This window comes from Microcaecilia unicolor, chromosome 9, assembly GCF_901765095.1.
Source record: "Microcaecilia unicolor chromosome 9, aMicUni1.1, whole genome shotgun sequence".
NCBI classification, from domain to species: Eukaryota; Metazoa; Chordata; class Amphibia; order Gymnophiona; family Siphonopidae; genus Microcaecilia; species Microcaecilia unicolor.
The window spans coordinates 44,936,676-44,953,812 of NC_044039.1; the positions used below are offsets into that span (position 1 = coordinate 44,936,676).

The 17,137-nt window shown below is 45.0% G+C and overlaps 1 protein-coding gene across 1 annotated transcript in view; it reads right to left on the reverse strand.

Moving 5' to 3' along the window:
• The window catches only part of WNK1 (WNK lysine deficient protein kinase 1), a 515,889-nt gene that overhangs the window by 360,110 nt on the left and 138,642 nt on the right, over window positions 1-17,137 (reverse strand). The window contains 2 exon segments of the mRNA XM_030214920.1: window positions 1,265-1,422; window positions 3,312-3,532. Coding sequence (XP_030070780.1) covers window positions 1,265-1,422; window positions 3,312-3,532 — 379 coding nt within the window.

Here is a 17,137-nt window from a genome sequence, read left to right on the forward strand (position 1 = left end):
CCCCAGGACCATCACTGCAATAGCCTCACCAAGCATATGCTGAAGAGGGGATATAAAATATAGGGAGAAAAATCCCTGGTAGTTGCAAATGAAGGCTCTTGACACCAGATCTTAGCCTTGGTTCTACCTGAGCTGGAAATACAAAGGAGGAAAACTGCTAGGTCTATAAAGAGATAGCAAATTTCTGTTCTTTTCTATGGAAAATGTCCCTTCGTGAGAGACTCAAAGCGTCAACTTCAGTAGTAATTTGATGTCCACTTTATGAAACAATGAATGAATACGTGTAAAATAGATTCACCAATTCTAAGAGAAACATTTGTACATCTGTTTCCCACCCGTTTCAAGCTCAAGGCATACCTACAATTCCAAAAATGTTGTGCACAGCTCACCAACTTCCACAAAGAGGCAGTGTGGACAGGGAAGAGGATTTACATGGCCCCCCAAAAAAGTGCTAAGGAAGTATTTAAAGCCCCATCAGAGGTTAGAAATATTCAATGGAGGTAACTTGGGAGGGGGAAGAGAAAGTGTGCAGTCTGAATTGATCACAGCTACCTGTAAATTTAAGAACTACCACTTCTGTGTCTTGTCATGCCCAAAAGCATCAAAGCAGTTGTATACCCTAATCAGGTCTGGAGGCACACTGGTTGGAACACACTGAACCATCAGCATTTCTAAAGAACCTACTGGACATGTCAATGCTGCACTGGATTTCCCAAGAGCTGGTAAAAATAAATGCTCTGTTAATTCAGATCTGTTTATATACTGTCAAATACTACGCTTACCTGGATACCATCATGCACAAGTCTCCATCATGATGTCTTTTATATCAAACCAGTTATTTGTAGGAATGTCCTGGAGTTAAAGCAGAAGGCTGTTGCCGAGATATCCATTTTAAAACTATAGTATTTTGACCACATATACAAACTGCACTTACACTTGTTTCAAATGGGCTCTGAGCAGTTCTCTGTTGTGTTACAACAAACATGGAACTAGCCTAAACCTTGGAATCCATAAGTTAATTTCTAATACTGCATGCACTTTCACATCTACTCAGTATTTTGTTTTCCAATTTTATTGAGAATGCAAAGGACAAGTACCCCACATAGGCGTTTTAATGAATATCTGGATTTGGTATCTATTAGGATAACTGCAGCATAAACAGTGAAGCAGCATGAAGTCTGAGTTAAGAGAAGAAAAACTACATAGGCAGGGAAATAAAGGAAAGGTGAGGAAAGCAGGAATAAGTGAGGAAGGGGAGACTTACACTGGTCACTCGACGGTAGATTTGCGCAGCATTTTGGCACTCGGAGTAAGGATATTCAGATGTAGCCATCTCAAGCATGCACATCCCAAAAGCATACACGTCAACCGATTCATCGTATTTCTCCTCATACATCTCAGGGGCCATGAACTCGGGGGTACCTTAAATTAAAAGAACGATTCAGACTCTAAATGTCTCAAAGCGAGCAGAGGCTGGTGGCGCTACTCACCGCAGAATGCTGATGGGATTACCTGTGAGAGAAGAGAGAAAGCGGGGGCAAAAAAAGGAGGAAGTCTCCTTAGTTAATCTGTTGCATCACTAAACCTTATGAGTATTTCATTGCAAAGCCTTTGGTAAGGGCTATACCCAGGTGTGCATGGGTAAAGGGGGAGGGGGGAATCAGCAATTGTGGAGGGACAAATAGCAAAAAAAAGAACCAAAATGAAGTGTTAACCAAAATTACAAGACTATAGGATATTAAATTTAAATATAAAATCTAAGACAAATAGAGAGAAAGAAAAAGACTAGCGAGGCTCAAACCAAACCTACCTTTCCCACCTGCAAGAAATAAAAAGTAGATTTAGATGTTTGCACATACCTGTGTACTAGATCGCCACCTACTGTAAAAAAAAGAAGTGATGATTAAAAGCCATCAGCTAGTCTCCAACTTCTAATACTCCATTTACCTTAGAATAGTTTTTGGATTCAAAGGCTTTGCAATGAAAAACCTTAAGCCAGAATAAAGATTGTACAAAAAAAAAAATTTTAATTTTCTGGAAGAGCCACTCACCAGAGCCCTTCTCATCTCATACTTACCATCTCAACTGCAGTACATACTAAAGGTCTACTGCAGCTGCAGGAAATAGAGTGAGCGACACCCTACAGGCAAAAATACTCAGAAATACAGAGAATTGAGTTACAGAAACAGAGCGCGATTCAATTAAAAATCAGAACACCATATAGCTTGTAGAGGCTTCAATCATGGCATGCCTCACAGAAAAAAAGTGTACAAAAAGTTTGTGATTTCCCTGGCAGTGCCTACAGGCCTGAGGCTAGACGGTGCTAGACAAAGAAACAAAAAAAAAAAAAAAAAAACCAATTAAAAAAAACAACACAGTGAAAGGAAGCCTGAAACAACCCACACTGATTTCACCTCGCATGGTCATGAACAAGAATACTTGAATTGAGCCATCAGAAGTTTAACTATTATTTCGTTTTAAGCAACTAACTTTTGTCCTTCACAACAGGGAAGATAACTATTTTGTTTAAAAATTATAGCTCTCTCCTCCCTGTATGAACACTGGTAGCCTCTGGCCTGCTATGAAAGAGAATATCCCTTTTAATGACAGATAGCAGTACAGGAGATTGAAATTCCATCCCAGCTGTGCTTTTTGCAGCCTTTTCTTTCCCCCTTTTTGACACATAGGAGGATTAAAAGCTGTCTCTTCCTATTTACAGCACAGACTTGCCAACTAGTTCCTGTAACATCAGTAAAAACAGGGCTGATAAAACCAGTGTTCTAGAGGCAAGTTACTATGGTTAACATATGCCTGGAGTTCGCATAACCAAGCATATGAGTAAAAGTTAGCTCTCTGCTTCTAAAGCTGCAATGAAGGCTCAAAAACAGAACCAAATATTTAACCAACTCTTAAGTTCTCACTGCACCATATACCTGTTACTCGGTTTTCTGCTCATTTAGAATTAAAATTAGTACACAGAAAAATCGAGTCTTGGGAGGTTTTATCAGAACTGCTTGGCTGCATTTTATAAGCATCTAAAATTCAATAAAAGACATATCTCTTTCAGGCACCAGTAACAGAAACAGAACAGCAACAGCACAGCCAGAAGTTCAAAAAGGGATACCCCATTTCATGACAATGCAAATGGAACTCACATCTCACAGCTGACAAAAGCAGCTTGTAACTGTGCATATTTTTTTCCCAAGCTACTGATTTCAAATTCAGAGATAAGTAACCATTATAATATGAATAACTGGACAACAATAATGGAGTAAGGCTGCACAAGGCTCCACTAACTACTGGAAACATACCTATGACACTTTTAGCAAAGGAGGCTCGCTTCAGAGTAGCCAGTCCCAAGTCACCAATTTTGACAGATCCAGTAGGGCCAGTGATAAAGATGTTGTCGCATTTCAGGTCCCTGTGGATAATGGGTGGCAGGCGCGTGTGCAGAAAGAGCAGTCCCTTTAGAATTTGGCGGCACCAGCTGCGCAGCACTTTGATCTTCATTACTTTGAACCTTTTCAGATACCTACAAGGAGGTGGAAAAAAAAGTAAACTCACTACAAAGAAAGCAAAAAAGACCTTAAACAAAGCGGCAAATAGCAGCACTTCCTTCTGATGGCAGATATTCAGAAGCAAAGTGCACCATAGATCGTTTTAAGCACAAATTATGAAAAAAAGCAGCCTGTATAGACATTTGGGGTTATATATCTAAGTACCAACCAGTTTAAAAGGTTTATTACTCTTATTATTTTAAAATTAGTAATGGCTAATAAGCAATACTGTCCCCTTTTTGCTTGTGTGTGTGTGTAAACTGTAAGTCACATTGAATGATGTACACAAGAACTACTGGGATTCAACTGCCAACAACTTGTAGTTCTCGTCCATAGTGAAGCGCTGAAAATGTGTTGTTGCAAGTAAATCGAGGTCACACATATAAGGTGGCTTTTGAAAGGCTCCTGAAGACGCCTTTTTGGTGAAACACAGTCTTGTATAGAGCTGTTAATTTGACAAAGAGCTGTGAACGTGAAAAAATGATAAAGAAAAGAAAAAAAAAAAAGATTAACCTTGGGATATATTTGGAATTTTTAATCCGATGACATCAATGGACTGCATAAGAATTATTTGGACTACAACTGCACATAGTTGATTTATTTAAAGGACCTTTTAAATACACATGGTTTATCTGTGGGTGACCTTTGGAGATTATACAATACAGAACATTTGGGATATATCCATCACTCCTCAGATGACTACTTGCCTTATAAGAGTTGCGGAAGTCTACCATACATTATTGTTTATTGACTGATAAAAAAAAAAAATCAGCAGACTGAATATTTAGTTGGGAAGACTGGGTCAATATTAAGGTTTGGTATTATATGATCTGAGTGGAGGGTGATGGTAAGGGTGGTTTTATATATAGGATTGAGTGTTATTTTTGTAATAAATATTTTTGATTAGTTATAATCTATTCTTATTTGTTGTTAAGACTATCTAGTTGAAGAATAGTTATAATTTATTTGGTGCATTTTTACCCCACATAAGCAGGCGCAATGTGGCTTACATTAAGTCAAGAGGATACAATTCAATACAGAGATGGCACAGAAACAGAATGTGACAGGAGGGGAAGGTACATGGGAGGACACGGGTAAATGACAGGGGTGAAGAGCCAACAAGATAGAGGCTAAACAGAGGAGTAGCCAGGGGGATAAGCCTTGGCAAATAAGGTTTTTAAGGTCTTCTTGAAATGATGATGGTCGACGAGCTCCTTAAGTTGTTGAGGCAGTACATTCCAGGATTGTGGACTGATGTAGGGTAAATTCCCTCATTTAGTGTTTTTAGATTGTTTATCAACGAAGGCTGATACTTTGACCTGGACTCCTGCTAAGATTTCTGGTGTGGAGAGGTAGATCTGGGAGTCATCAGCGTAAAGGTGATACTGAAAACCATGCTCTGGAGCCAGTCAAAAGACCGTCCCTTGCTTTTGCTGGGGAGCAGGAGGGGCCTGAGGCGCACGCCTCTGACGAGAGTGAGCCTGCTGGGGGCGAGCCTGAACAGGCTTCCGGGAAGTAGGAGTGTACCTACGCCTATTAGAGGAATAGGGAGCACTCCTCCTCCCTCCAAAAAAACTACTACTACTACTATTTAGCATTTCTATAGCGCTACAAGGCATACGCAGCGCTGCACAAACATAGAAGAAAGACAGTCCCTGCTCAAAGAGCTTACAATCTAATAGACAAAAAATAAATAAAGTAAGCAAATCAAATCAATTAATGTGATCGGGAAGGAAGAGAGGAGGGTAGGTGGAGGCGAGTGGTTACGAGTCAAAAGCAATGTTAAAGAGGTGGGCTTTCAGTCTAGATTTAAAGGTGGCCAAGGATGGGGCAAGACGTAGGGGCTCAGGAAGTTTATTCCAGGCGTAGGGTGCAGCGAGACAGAAGGAGTGAAGTCTGGAGTTGGCAGTAGTGGAGAAGGGAACAGATAAGAAGGATTTATCCATGGAGCGGAGTGCACGGGAAGGGGTGTAGGGAAGGACGAGTGTGGAGAGATACTGGGGAGCAGCAGAGTGAATACATTTATAGGTTAGTAGAAGAAGTTTGAACAGGATGCGAAAACGGATAGGGAGCCAGTGAAGGGTCTTGAGGAGAGGGGTAGTATGAGTAAAGCGACCCTGGCGGAAGATGAGACGGGCAGCAGAGTTTTGAACCGACTGGAGAGGGGAGAGGTGACTAAGTGGGAGGCCAGCAAGAAGCAGATTGCAGTAGTCTAAACGAGAGGTGACAAGGGTGTGGATGAGGGTTTTGGTAGAGTGCTCGGAAAGAAAGGGGCGGATTTTACGGATGTTGTAAAGAAAGAAACGACAGGCCTTGGCGGTCTGCTGGATATGAGCAGAGAAGGAGAGAGAAGAGTCAAAGATGACCCCAAGGTTTCGAGCTGAGGAGACAGGGAGAATGAGAGAGCCATCAACAGAAATAGAAAACGGGGGGAGCGGGGAGGTGGGTTTGGGGGGGAAAATGAGAAGCTCGGTTTTGGTCATATTTAATTTCAGGTGGCGTTGAGACATCCAGGCAGCAATGTCAGACAAGCACGCTGAAACTTTGGTTTGGATACAAGGTGAGATATCAGGGGTAGAAAGGTAGATTTGGGAGTCATCAGCATAGAGGTGGTAGGAAAAGCCATGGGATGAGATTAATGAACCAAGGGAAGAAGTGTAGATAGAAAAGAGGAGGGGACCAAGAACAGAACCCTGAGGTACGCCGACAGGCAGAGGGATAGAGGTAGAAGAGGATCCACCAGAGTGAACACTAAAGGTGCGGAGGGAGAGGTAGGAAGAGAACCAGGAAAGGACAGAGCCCTGGAATCCAAGTGAGGACAGGGTATCGAGAAGTATGCTGTGATCGACAGTGTCAAAAGCAGCGGAAAGATCAAGAAGAATGAGGATGGAATATTGACCTCTGGATTTAGCCAGTAATAGGTCATTGGAGACTTTAGTAAGCGCAGTTTCGGTTGAGTGGAGAGGGCGAAAACCAGATTGTAGTGGGTCAAGAATAGCATGTGAGGAGAGAAAATCAAGGCAGCGGCGGTGAACAGCACGCTCAAGTAATTTGGAGAGAAAAGGAAGGAGGGAGATGGGTCGGTAATTAGAGGGACAAGTAGGGTCAAGTGAAGGCTTCTTAAGGAGAGGTGTGACCACAGCATGTTTAAAGGCAGCAGGGACAGTCGCAGTGGAAAGTGAGAGGTTGAGAATGTGACAGATAAAACCTCCTAGAAGAGGAGGTAGTAGCAGAAGGCGTCCGGCGGGCGAGAGAATCCATAGCATCATGGTGCTTCTTGAGGGAATCAACCATATCCTCAACCTTCTCGCCAAAAAGATTGTCCCCCCCGGCAAGGAACATCCGCCATTCGGTGCTGGGTCTTCTGATCCAGGTCCGAGACATGCAGCCAGGAGAGTCTGCGCATCACGATACCTTGAGCAGCCACCTGGGGTGCAGCATCAAAAGAATCAAAAGCTCCCCTGGCCAGGAATTTGTGACACGCCTTCTGCTGCCTGACCACCTGGTGAAAAGGTTCGGCAAGCTCAGGAGGGAGAGCTTCAACCAAACTGGACAGTTGCTTTATCAAGTTCCGTAAGTGGATGCTGGTGTACAGCTGGCATGTTTGAATCTTGGCCGCGAGCATTCCGGCCTGATACGTACGCCTCCCAAAAGAATCCAAGGTCCTAGACTCTCTGCCTGGGGGCGCCGAGGCATTAGTCCCTAGTACTCTTGGATCTTCTGAGAGCATAGTCCACCACCATGGAATCGTGAGGCAGTTGGGCCTTCACATCACAGGCTCACCGTGGACTCTGTACTGGGATTCAGACTTCTTGTTGACCACTGAGTTAGATAGAGGGCAAGACCAATTTCGCAACATCACTTCCCGGAGTGTATTGTGGAAGGGGGCCGTTGCAACCTCTTTTGGCGGAGAAGGATAATCCAGGACCTCGAACATCTCAGCCCTGGGCTCATCCACAGCCTCCATAGGAAAAGGAATGTCCCTAGACATTTCCCGCACAAAAAATGAAAAGGAGAGACACTCAGGTGGAGATTGTCTAACCTCAATAGGCGGAGTGGGATCAGAAGGAAGCCCCTGAGAATCTTCCTCTGAAAAATATCTGGGGTCTTTCTCCTCTCCCCATGAGTGCTCCTGTTCGGTGTCGGACAACAGCTCTCGAAGAGCAGCCCGAACCCGAGCCTGCCTCGACCTCAAGATCGATGTCCTCGTGAAGGGCGTCGAGAAGTGGACCCTTGCCTGGACTCCGGCGAAGCTTCCTCCACCGAAGTCGAGGGAGAGTCCACCCGGGTGGCAACAGGCTCAGGCACCGCAAGCAGTACCGAGGGTGGGGAACTCCGTGCAGGAGATGGGCCAGACGCCGTCTCAGCAGTAGGTACCATAGGCGCAAGCACCTGTGGTACCGAAGCAGAAGGACGCATCATCCCTTCCAGAAGGCCTGGAAGCATGGCCCGGAGACACTCATCAAGGGCTGACATGGAACAAGCTGTGGGGCCGGTACGGGAGTTGGTGCCAGAATCAGATGAGGTTCGAGAGCCGGTACCTGTCTGCCAGACGACTGACGCATCGGCACCTCCTGAATGGAGGGTGAGCGGTCCTCCCGGCGCCGACTCTTCTTGGGTGCCGCATCCCTCGGCTCCTCGGAGCTCTCGGTACCGTGAAGGAAAGGAGATTGATGGTGATACTTCTTAGCCTTCGCCCGACGCCCGTCATCGACACTCCTCGGTACCCGACGAGGAGGACGTGGAATCCTCACGCCTCCTCGGGGCCGGGCCTGACTCAGGGCGGTCCCGGGGGGCCTGCATAGCAGTAGGCCTCCAGACGGGTGGAGACCCACTCGATGCCTTGCTGCTCCCAGCTGTAACAGGTCTCACGGCAGCCATTACCTGACCTCTCGATGCCGCTTCCCTCAATGCCGATGCCGTTGACCTTGGTACCGATGTCGATGCCGAAGGACCAGACCGATCTGGAAAAAGCTTCTCGCGCTGAGCCTCTCGAGCCACCTGAGTCCTTTTTTTCATCAATTTACAAAGCTTATAAGAAGCTGGTATATGGTAGGGCCCGAGGCACTGGAGACACCAAGCGTGAGGGTCGGTCGACGAGATGATCTGGTTGCAGCAGGAACAGCGTTTGAAACCGCTGGGAGTCCTCGATGACATGGGAGGAAAAATAGCGGTCGAAAAAATCAAACAACTCGATGGTGCCACCAAAAAGCGACGACCCATGCGTGATGTCCAGCCTGCTTGTCCTCAGAGAAAAAAAGATACAAGGGTTTGTTGATACCCACTGTGTCTGCCTCCTTCTTACAACTGACAAACTGGAAGCACACTGCATTCTGCTGCCAACACCATCAGTTTGAAGCACGGAGGCCCCCATTAATCCACTAGGAGCATAAAGGCTCCCTTTGAGAATTACCCCCTCCCCCCCCCCCCCCCCCAAGTACAGATTGTTCCAGCTGAGAAAGTATGCCTACATGTTCTCCATCCTTGTGATACAAATTGCCAGAATGGTTGAGAGATGAGACACTGCCCCTTGGAAGAAAAGTCCTGTTTCCAGTGACATCACTGCACTGTGTGCTCCCCCTTGCTTGTTAATGCAAACAATTACCATAGCCATTCACATGTGTACTGCTTTGCCCTGCAACAGGGGCAAGAACTGCAGGAGTGCCAAGTAAATGGCTCATCTCTAGATGACTGATAGACAAGGACACTTCCAACTAGGTCCAACTGCATTGTGTAAGACTACCCAAATGCTGAACCCTCTCAGCCTCAGAGGCATTCACCAGTGGATACCACCACACAGTTGAAGTAGGTCAGAGGCGCCTCTCACCAGCAGGTGCCTGGGATCATTCCACCAGATCAAGACCCTGCACTGCACAGTTAACTGGGACGGTGGAGGCAAGTCTCAAACTCCTGGGAGCACAGGACCCAGCAGGATTAATACTCTCTAAAGCTGGTGCATGTGAGCCTTTGCCTAGGGGACCACTTCAAATAATATCATGGATCCAAGAAGCTGAAGATAGTTAAGAATAGCCATACAGGGTCAGACCAATCATCCATCTAGTCCAGTATCCTGTTTCCAACAGTGGCCAATCCAGGTCACAAGTACCTAGCAGAAACCCAAATAGTACCAACATTCCATGCTACCAATCCCTAAGGCAAGTGGGGTCTTCCCCTATGTCTCTCTCTAGCAGACTATGGACTTTCATTCCAGGAACTGGTCCAAACCTTTTTTTAAACCCAGATTTTCAATTACCACATCCTCTGGCAACAAGTTCTAGAGTTTAACTATTCATTGAGGGAAAAAATATTTCCTATTTGTTTTAAAATTATCTCTATATATAAAAGGCACCACCAACGTTCTAAATGAAGCCTCCAGCCGGAAGTGTGAAGGGGGAGAGATATCCGTTTTCCCCATGAGTGTCTGCCCCACCCTCGCTCTCTCTGTAACACAAACAGTGAAGGAAAACACAGCAAAGCACAAAATCAAATCGCTCTCTCTGTAACGGTGAAGGACTCCGAGGGGGGAGAGGAGAGAGGGCAGAAGCCCTCACTATCTCTAACATAAACACAGCACAGCAGGAAACTTAACACTGAAGGACTCGACTCCGAGGGGGGAGGGGACAGAGAGGACAGACAGCACAGGGGAAGGGAGAGAGGGCAGAGGGCAGGGACACACACACTCCCACATGCACAAAGAAGAAAACCTTGCTAGCCCCCGTTTCATTTGCATCAGAAACGGGGCTTTTTTACTAGTTTCTATATAACTTCATTGAGTGACTCTGGGCAAGTTACTTAACCCTCTATTGCCTCAGGTGCAAACTAAGTACCTGTATATAATATGTAAACCGCTTTGATAACCACAGAAAGGTGGTATATCAAATACCATCCCCTTTTGCTTAGTCATTGTACTTTTTGAAAGAGTAAAAAAAAAAAAAAAAAAATCACTTTTACCCGTTCTATACCACTCATGATTTTGGGGACCTCAATCATATCCGCCTTAGCAGTCTTTCTTCTAACTGAAGAGCCCAAACCTCTTTAGCCTTTCCTCATATGAGAGGATTTCCATGCCCTTTATCATTCTGGTCACTCTTCTTTGAACCTTTTCTAATTCTGCTATATCTTTTGAGATACGGCGACCAGAATTTAATGCAATATCCAAGGTGAGACCACACCATGGCACAATACAGAGGCATAATAATATTCTTGGTCTTAATTACCATCTCTTCCCTAATAATTCCTAGCATTCTGTTTGCTTTTTTGGAAGCACAACTGGGCAGAAGATTTCAGCGTACTGTCTACACCACCTAGATCTTTTTCTTGGGTGCTGACCCCCAAGGTGGATCCTAGCAACAGGTAACTATGATTTGGATTATTGTTCCCAATGTGCATCACTTTGCATTTGTTCACATTAAATTTCATCTGCCATTTGGATACCCAGTCCTCCAACTTCCTAAGGTCTTCCTGCAATATTTCATAATTTGAATGTGTTAACTTTGAATAGTTTAGTGTCATTTGCAAATATCACTGCATTTGTCCTTCCAATTTCCAGATCATTTATAAATATGTTAAATAGCACTGGTTCCAGTACAGATCCCTGCGGCACTCCACTATTCACCCTCCTCCACTGAGAAAAGTGGCCATTTAAACCCTACCCTTTGTTTTCTGTCCCATAACCAATTCCTAACCCACAACATTGCCTCCTATCCCACGACTAATTTTCTCAGGAGTCTCATGAGGAACTTTGTCAAAAGCTTTCTGAAAAATCTAGATACACTACATGAATCAGCTCACCTCTAACCACATGTTTATTAATGCATTCAAAGAAATGAAGCAAATTAGTGAGACAAGACTTCCTTTGTTTGTAATCTGGTATGCTAGTAAAAAAATGCCCGTTTCAAAAGGGAAGGAAACGGATGCTAGCAAGGCCATCCCCCACCCTCCCTCGCTGTTCCAGACTCTGCCATCCCTCCATTTTCACCCCCCCCCTTCCGCGACCCAGTCGACCCCCCTTCTCGGCGAAAAACGTCCCCCGCCACCATCCAGTACCTGTGCTGACGGGGGACCCCAACCCCCGTCAGCCGAAGTCCTGTGCTGGCCTTCGCGGCGTTGCTTCTTCAATGATTTTGTGTTCAAGTTCCTCTGCATGCGTCTGACATCAGAAGCATGCAGAGGAACTTGAACCAATTAAAGCCATGGCTCTTTTTAAGATTTTACATGGTCTTGTACCTAGTTGTCTGTACTTTCATTTCTGTTATGCAGTCTTTAAGAACTATGAAAACCAACAATGCAATTTTTTTTCCTTTTCCCATTGTTTAAAGAGGAGGAGGGAGAAAAAAAGAAGATTAAAGATGTTTGAAAGGTCCTTAGCTTTCCAAGCTGCTAGTTACTGGAAGGAACTCTCAGGTATTACTTTCTCAATCTTATCATTCAGAAGTATGTTTTATAGAATGATTTGTAAATTCCTTGGTTTTTAACTTTTCCCAGATGAATGTTCTGGTTCTTGTTTGATTGTAACCTGCTTAGAACTACGAGATACAAGCAAGATACAAGACTAAATGTAATGCAATGGCTCAGAAATGGAAATGCCTGTCCAAAACACAGAAATAGAGAAAGAACATGTGGGACTCTTGGATGGCAATGTGAAGATACACTTTAACCAAACAGAGGGAGATTAGAAACGTGCTCATCCTGACTGAGGCAGCAAATGACCTCAGAGTCTCTACGTGGAACTGTGTCACCTGGGGGAAAGCAATGCTCCTCCCCCTTTAAAATCCAGAATTAGGCAAAACGAGTCTGCCTTCTTTGGTACCACAAAGGGGCTTGAATAATGCTCCTGGGCCCTGCTCTCCTCTAGGAACCAGCTCTGTTCCAACTGGATTAGCTGCTGTACTCCACTACCTCCTACTTTGGAGAGAAACTGCACAGGGATACCATCAAAGGTGTCAAACAGGCTTGGCAAATGACATGGTATATACCCCTGATGCACCACTGATCTGAGATGCCAAGGGCTTACTCATGGTAAAAGAGGCCAAGTCTGCCACCAACCTCACCACTGAGGGGCCCAGCTGAATTCTGTCGATTCCCCTTAGGTTCTGAAGAGGATGACAAAGGACTGGGGACTTCACTGCTGGAATGGGCAAAGAATCTCTTGCCAAGACAGTTCTGGCCCCCATGCTTTGCTCAAATCCTGTCCCTGGAGAAGGGAGAGGGAGCTCATAGGCAGTCTTCTAGAAGCCACTGAGGTCTGGCCTCTCCCAAGACTTCCATCAGCTTCTTCAGATCTTCCCCAAAGAGAAGTCACCCTTAAATGGGGGCTTATTTAGCTGTGCCTTCAAGACTGTGTCTGCAGTGACAAAGCATAACAACCTCATGCTACTACAATGAAGGCTGCTGTAATGAAAAAGATGCAGACCAGATCATTGAGCACATCATCTAAAAGGCTATCCCACACTCCAGATGAGCTGCTCCAGATTCCAGCAACTGTTGGAGCCAATGCAACATGGCACAAGTCACACAGACCCAAAGACAGAGGCCTGCACCTCAATCAACCAAGGAGGCACAGGCTTGCTTCAGAAGCTGCTCCTTCTTCCATATAAGGAGCTTATTTTAAGACTAATCCTCCCTCAACCAGGACAGTCAGCCTCTTGGTCGCCACAGTGACCAAATCATCTGCCTTCAAAAGTCAGAATAATTTATCAAGGTCTTCTTACAGGAGTAGGTAGAGACTATCCAACCACCTAATGCCTCAGAAGGCTTCCTTTAGGGGCGTCCCAAACCACCAGGACTATCAGTGAAAGAGCCCTACGGAGCATAAGTATTGCCATACTGGGACACAGCAAAGGTCCATCAAGCCCAACATCCTGTTTCCAACAGTGACCAATCCAGGTCACAAATACCTGGCAAGATCCCCAAAAAGTACAAAACATTTTATGCTGCTTATCCCAGAAATAGTGGATTTTCCCATTGTCCAATTTAATAATGGTCTATGGACGTTTCCTTTAGGAAGTCGTCCAAATCTTTTTTAAACTCTGCTAAGCTAACCACCTTTACCATATTTTCTGGCAACAAAATCCAGAGTTGAATTACACAGAGTGAAGAAACATTTTCTCCAATTCGTTTTAAATTTATTACATTGTAGCTTCATCGCATGCCCCCTAGTCCTAGTATTTTTGGAAAGCGTAAACAGATGCTTCACGTCTACCCATTCCGCTCCACTCATTATTTTATAGACCTCTATCATATCTCCCCTCAGTCGTCATTTCTCCAAGCTGAAGAGCCCCAGCTGCTTTAGCCTTTCCTCATAGGGAAGTCGTCCCATCCCCTTTATCATTTTTGTCGCCCTTCTCTGCACCTTTTCTAATTCCACTATCCTTCCTCAATCCTTCCAGGATAGGGTCTCCACCTGAAGACTCCGTCTGAGGGGGAGATCCAGAGAGCATCAGTCAGTAGACAATAAGCTGACCTAGCCCCTCCTAGTGAAACAGTCCTGTGTCAGTTGACAGCTCCTCTAGGGAACCATCCAGAGAACCATAGTTTGGGTCCCCCGCACTCAGGGAAGACGTCAATCAAGGTCCGAGGCTCCTCAGAGCTTCTGTAATCGCTTAATGCCACAGGCTGGGGCACCAAATAGTCCCCAGGGTCCAAGGGCACTACACAGCTGGGGCCAGGATCCCTCTTCCTGAGGTAGTCCCCTCTGCCAGAGCCTGCCTTAAGCACTGTGTAATGGCCATGAATCACTGTGGCCTGAGAGCCAGCATAAGGAACCACATCACCTATAGGCTTATCAGCCTCTCCTTAGCCATTACTTCAGCTGCCTCTACTGATTCCCAGAATGACAGGCAGCAGGCAAAACAGCCACAGTCTTATCAAGGGCATGAGAACTGTGGCCATGATCCTGGAGTTGGGAGAGGGCCCTTCTTGAAAAGTTCCCAATCCAGGAGCTGAACTGAGGACTGAGAGGACAGCAAAAGGCTTGCCTCATCAGAGGACAGGTGAATGACAGCAGAGAACTTGCCTCATCATAGGATAAACAGAAGAAACTGGCAGCAGTACTAAGCCACTACCTCCTGCAAACACCATAGTGGCAGACGCTCCCCCAACACCCGGCATGCTATGCTGTGAGCCGCACAAAGCATTGTCCCTCATCCAGGAGGTAACGGTGATCACCCAATGAGGATCCCAGGTCTGTCCACCACTTGTGTAGGCTCTGCTGCTCTTCAGAGCCCAGCTAAGCAGCTTTTGGTTTCCATCCAATGGCCAACTTTCTATTATTTGAGGCAGGAGATATGAGCTTTTGGGGTGTGGGGGAGGGGAACAAATAATCAAGCCCCAGCTGACAGGGGCACAGAAGGGACATGATGTGCCAGCATGCCACACCAAGCAGAGGCCTGAGGGCAACAGCTTGGGGCAAAAAGGGCTAAATACCATGATCTAAACCCTGGGAGAACGCCAGCCAGCCCAACAGACAACATCTTTTACAGGCAGAAAATGCTAGATTGTTCCTGGCTGCCCAGACCTTATACTGATGATGTAACTAGAAGATTTCAGTATATCTACCTCCATATGCTGGTAGAGGGTCACAACCCACTAGTTTGGCCTGGTCTATCAGGGGACAATAACCAAATCTTTCACGAGTACGCCAAACCTGACTAATACTGAATACTGATAGGGAGTACAAGCGTCCAAAAGTTCCTAGCTAACCTGTGGGACACAACATAATATCTTTTAGGCTGGAATTCACAGCTTGAAAAACTCACCTCCTAAATCCCTTGTCCATTTTATACCGTTTCATAAAGGTATAAAAACCATCTTGAAGGCATAAACCTTCTTCATATACAAAGGTCTGTTTTAGTTCAATGTTACTCATGGGAAAATTCTGCATTAAAAAAAATCTGTATGAAACCTTCAAAAATTCATCACACTATTTCTGTGTTCTTTATTTGTCCCCTCAGCCCAGTTTTCTCCCTCCTCAGGCTCAAACATTCCTAAGCTCTCTCTACCCACTTCCTCCAAACTTCCTTTGAGCCTCCTCTGCAGGCTTTACCTCAGCAGGTTCAATTATCCATTGTCTCTGCCCCCCCCCCCCCCCCCCCCCCCCCCCACTGATGCTGTTTCCCCATTCAAGCCCAGTATAAGATTCCCAGGAAGATCGGCAGGTGATGAGACAAAGTGCTATAATGCTGGTCTCCATTATTCCCCAATTTATATTTTCTACAGGTCACGACCTATGAAGTATAATACCAAACATGCACCGAACATGGTAGTGACATGTCACTCACCCAAAGCAAACAGATGGGTTCTTCATGAGTCAAAGAATGCAATATTAAATCACTGGAAGAACAGGTATGCCATTTCATCATCAACCCTGTTCACTTACAATGCAGTGGCCTCAAAATGTGCAAGTCCAAAGATAAATAAGAGTTCATTATTCTTCCTCCTAGTCTACTTAGAAATGTATTCCTAGGAGGTAGTTAGCACAAAGTCTCTCAAATTGCATTGAGTTTTGAGGTCAAGAACTGCATTCCCCTCTCAGAAGAGCTGTCATGAGCGATACAGAAAGCAACAGCTGGCTTCCACATATTTGGCTGCCTACTTCTTTCCTTTCCCCACCTCAGTTTACTACACTTTGGCTTTCTATAGTCTAGTATCTGACTAAACTCTTAGGTTACCACATTTTCCACAATAGAAATCTTAATACCTCATTTCTTCCCAGTTTAACTTTAGTTCCTACAGAAGAATTTAACCCAGCCCTTAACCGGCCTTCCTTGAACTAGCCACTAGAGGGCACCCAAGTGTTTCATTTCTTTTCACACAACCGTAAGTATATACAGTAGTTAGCTCTATAAAGTAAAATGAAAACCTGGAATCTGGAGCCAAATTCTTCATCTCAGTAGTGAATTTATGCCTACAAACCAGCAAAAGCACCCTTTTAACCCACTTCAACCAGCAGAATCACCCCTCTAGCTTTCACATAGCTCAAACAATCCTTAAATCAGAAAAACCAAATCTTAACCCTTAAAGAAATTTAGAAATATCCAGTGTACCTGAATGTAACTCACCTTGAGGTACTACTGAAAAGGGTGTGAGCAAAATCTAAATAAATAAAACGTCATAAGAATATTGACAATGAGCAATCACGAGATTAATTTGCATCTGATACCTTTAGTTTTGGGTCAAACTAAATGGGAAAATGAGGTTACCACCTTGGTAATTTTCTTTCCTTTAGTCACAGCAGATGAATCCATTAACTGATGGGTTGTGTCCGCCTACCAGCATGTGAAGATAGAGAACACTGAAAAACCATAGTGAACCCTTGGACGGCTAGCTCCATCTGCCTTCAGTATTTGAAACTTCCAAAGCAGAGTGAATCCTCCAAGTAGAACAACATAAACTTTCCTCACAGCGAACGCACGCCCCAGAACAGGAGCAATAACCACACAAAGGAGGGACGATCTCAACCTCCCGTAATAGAACAGTATATAGAAATCCTGAAAACTGTTTTTCAATTCCTTCCAAAAAGGGAACATATCTGCATGAGAAAACTGAACAAAAAACAGAGTCAGACAGGGAGGGATCATGGA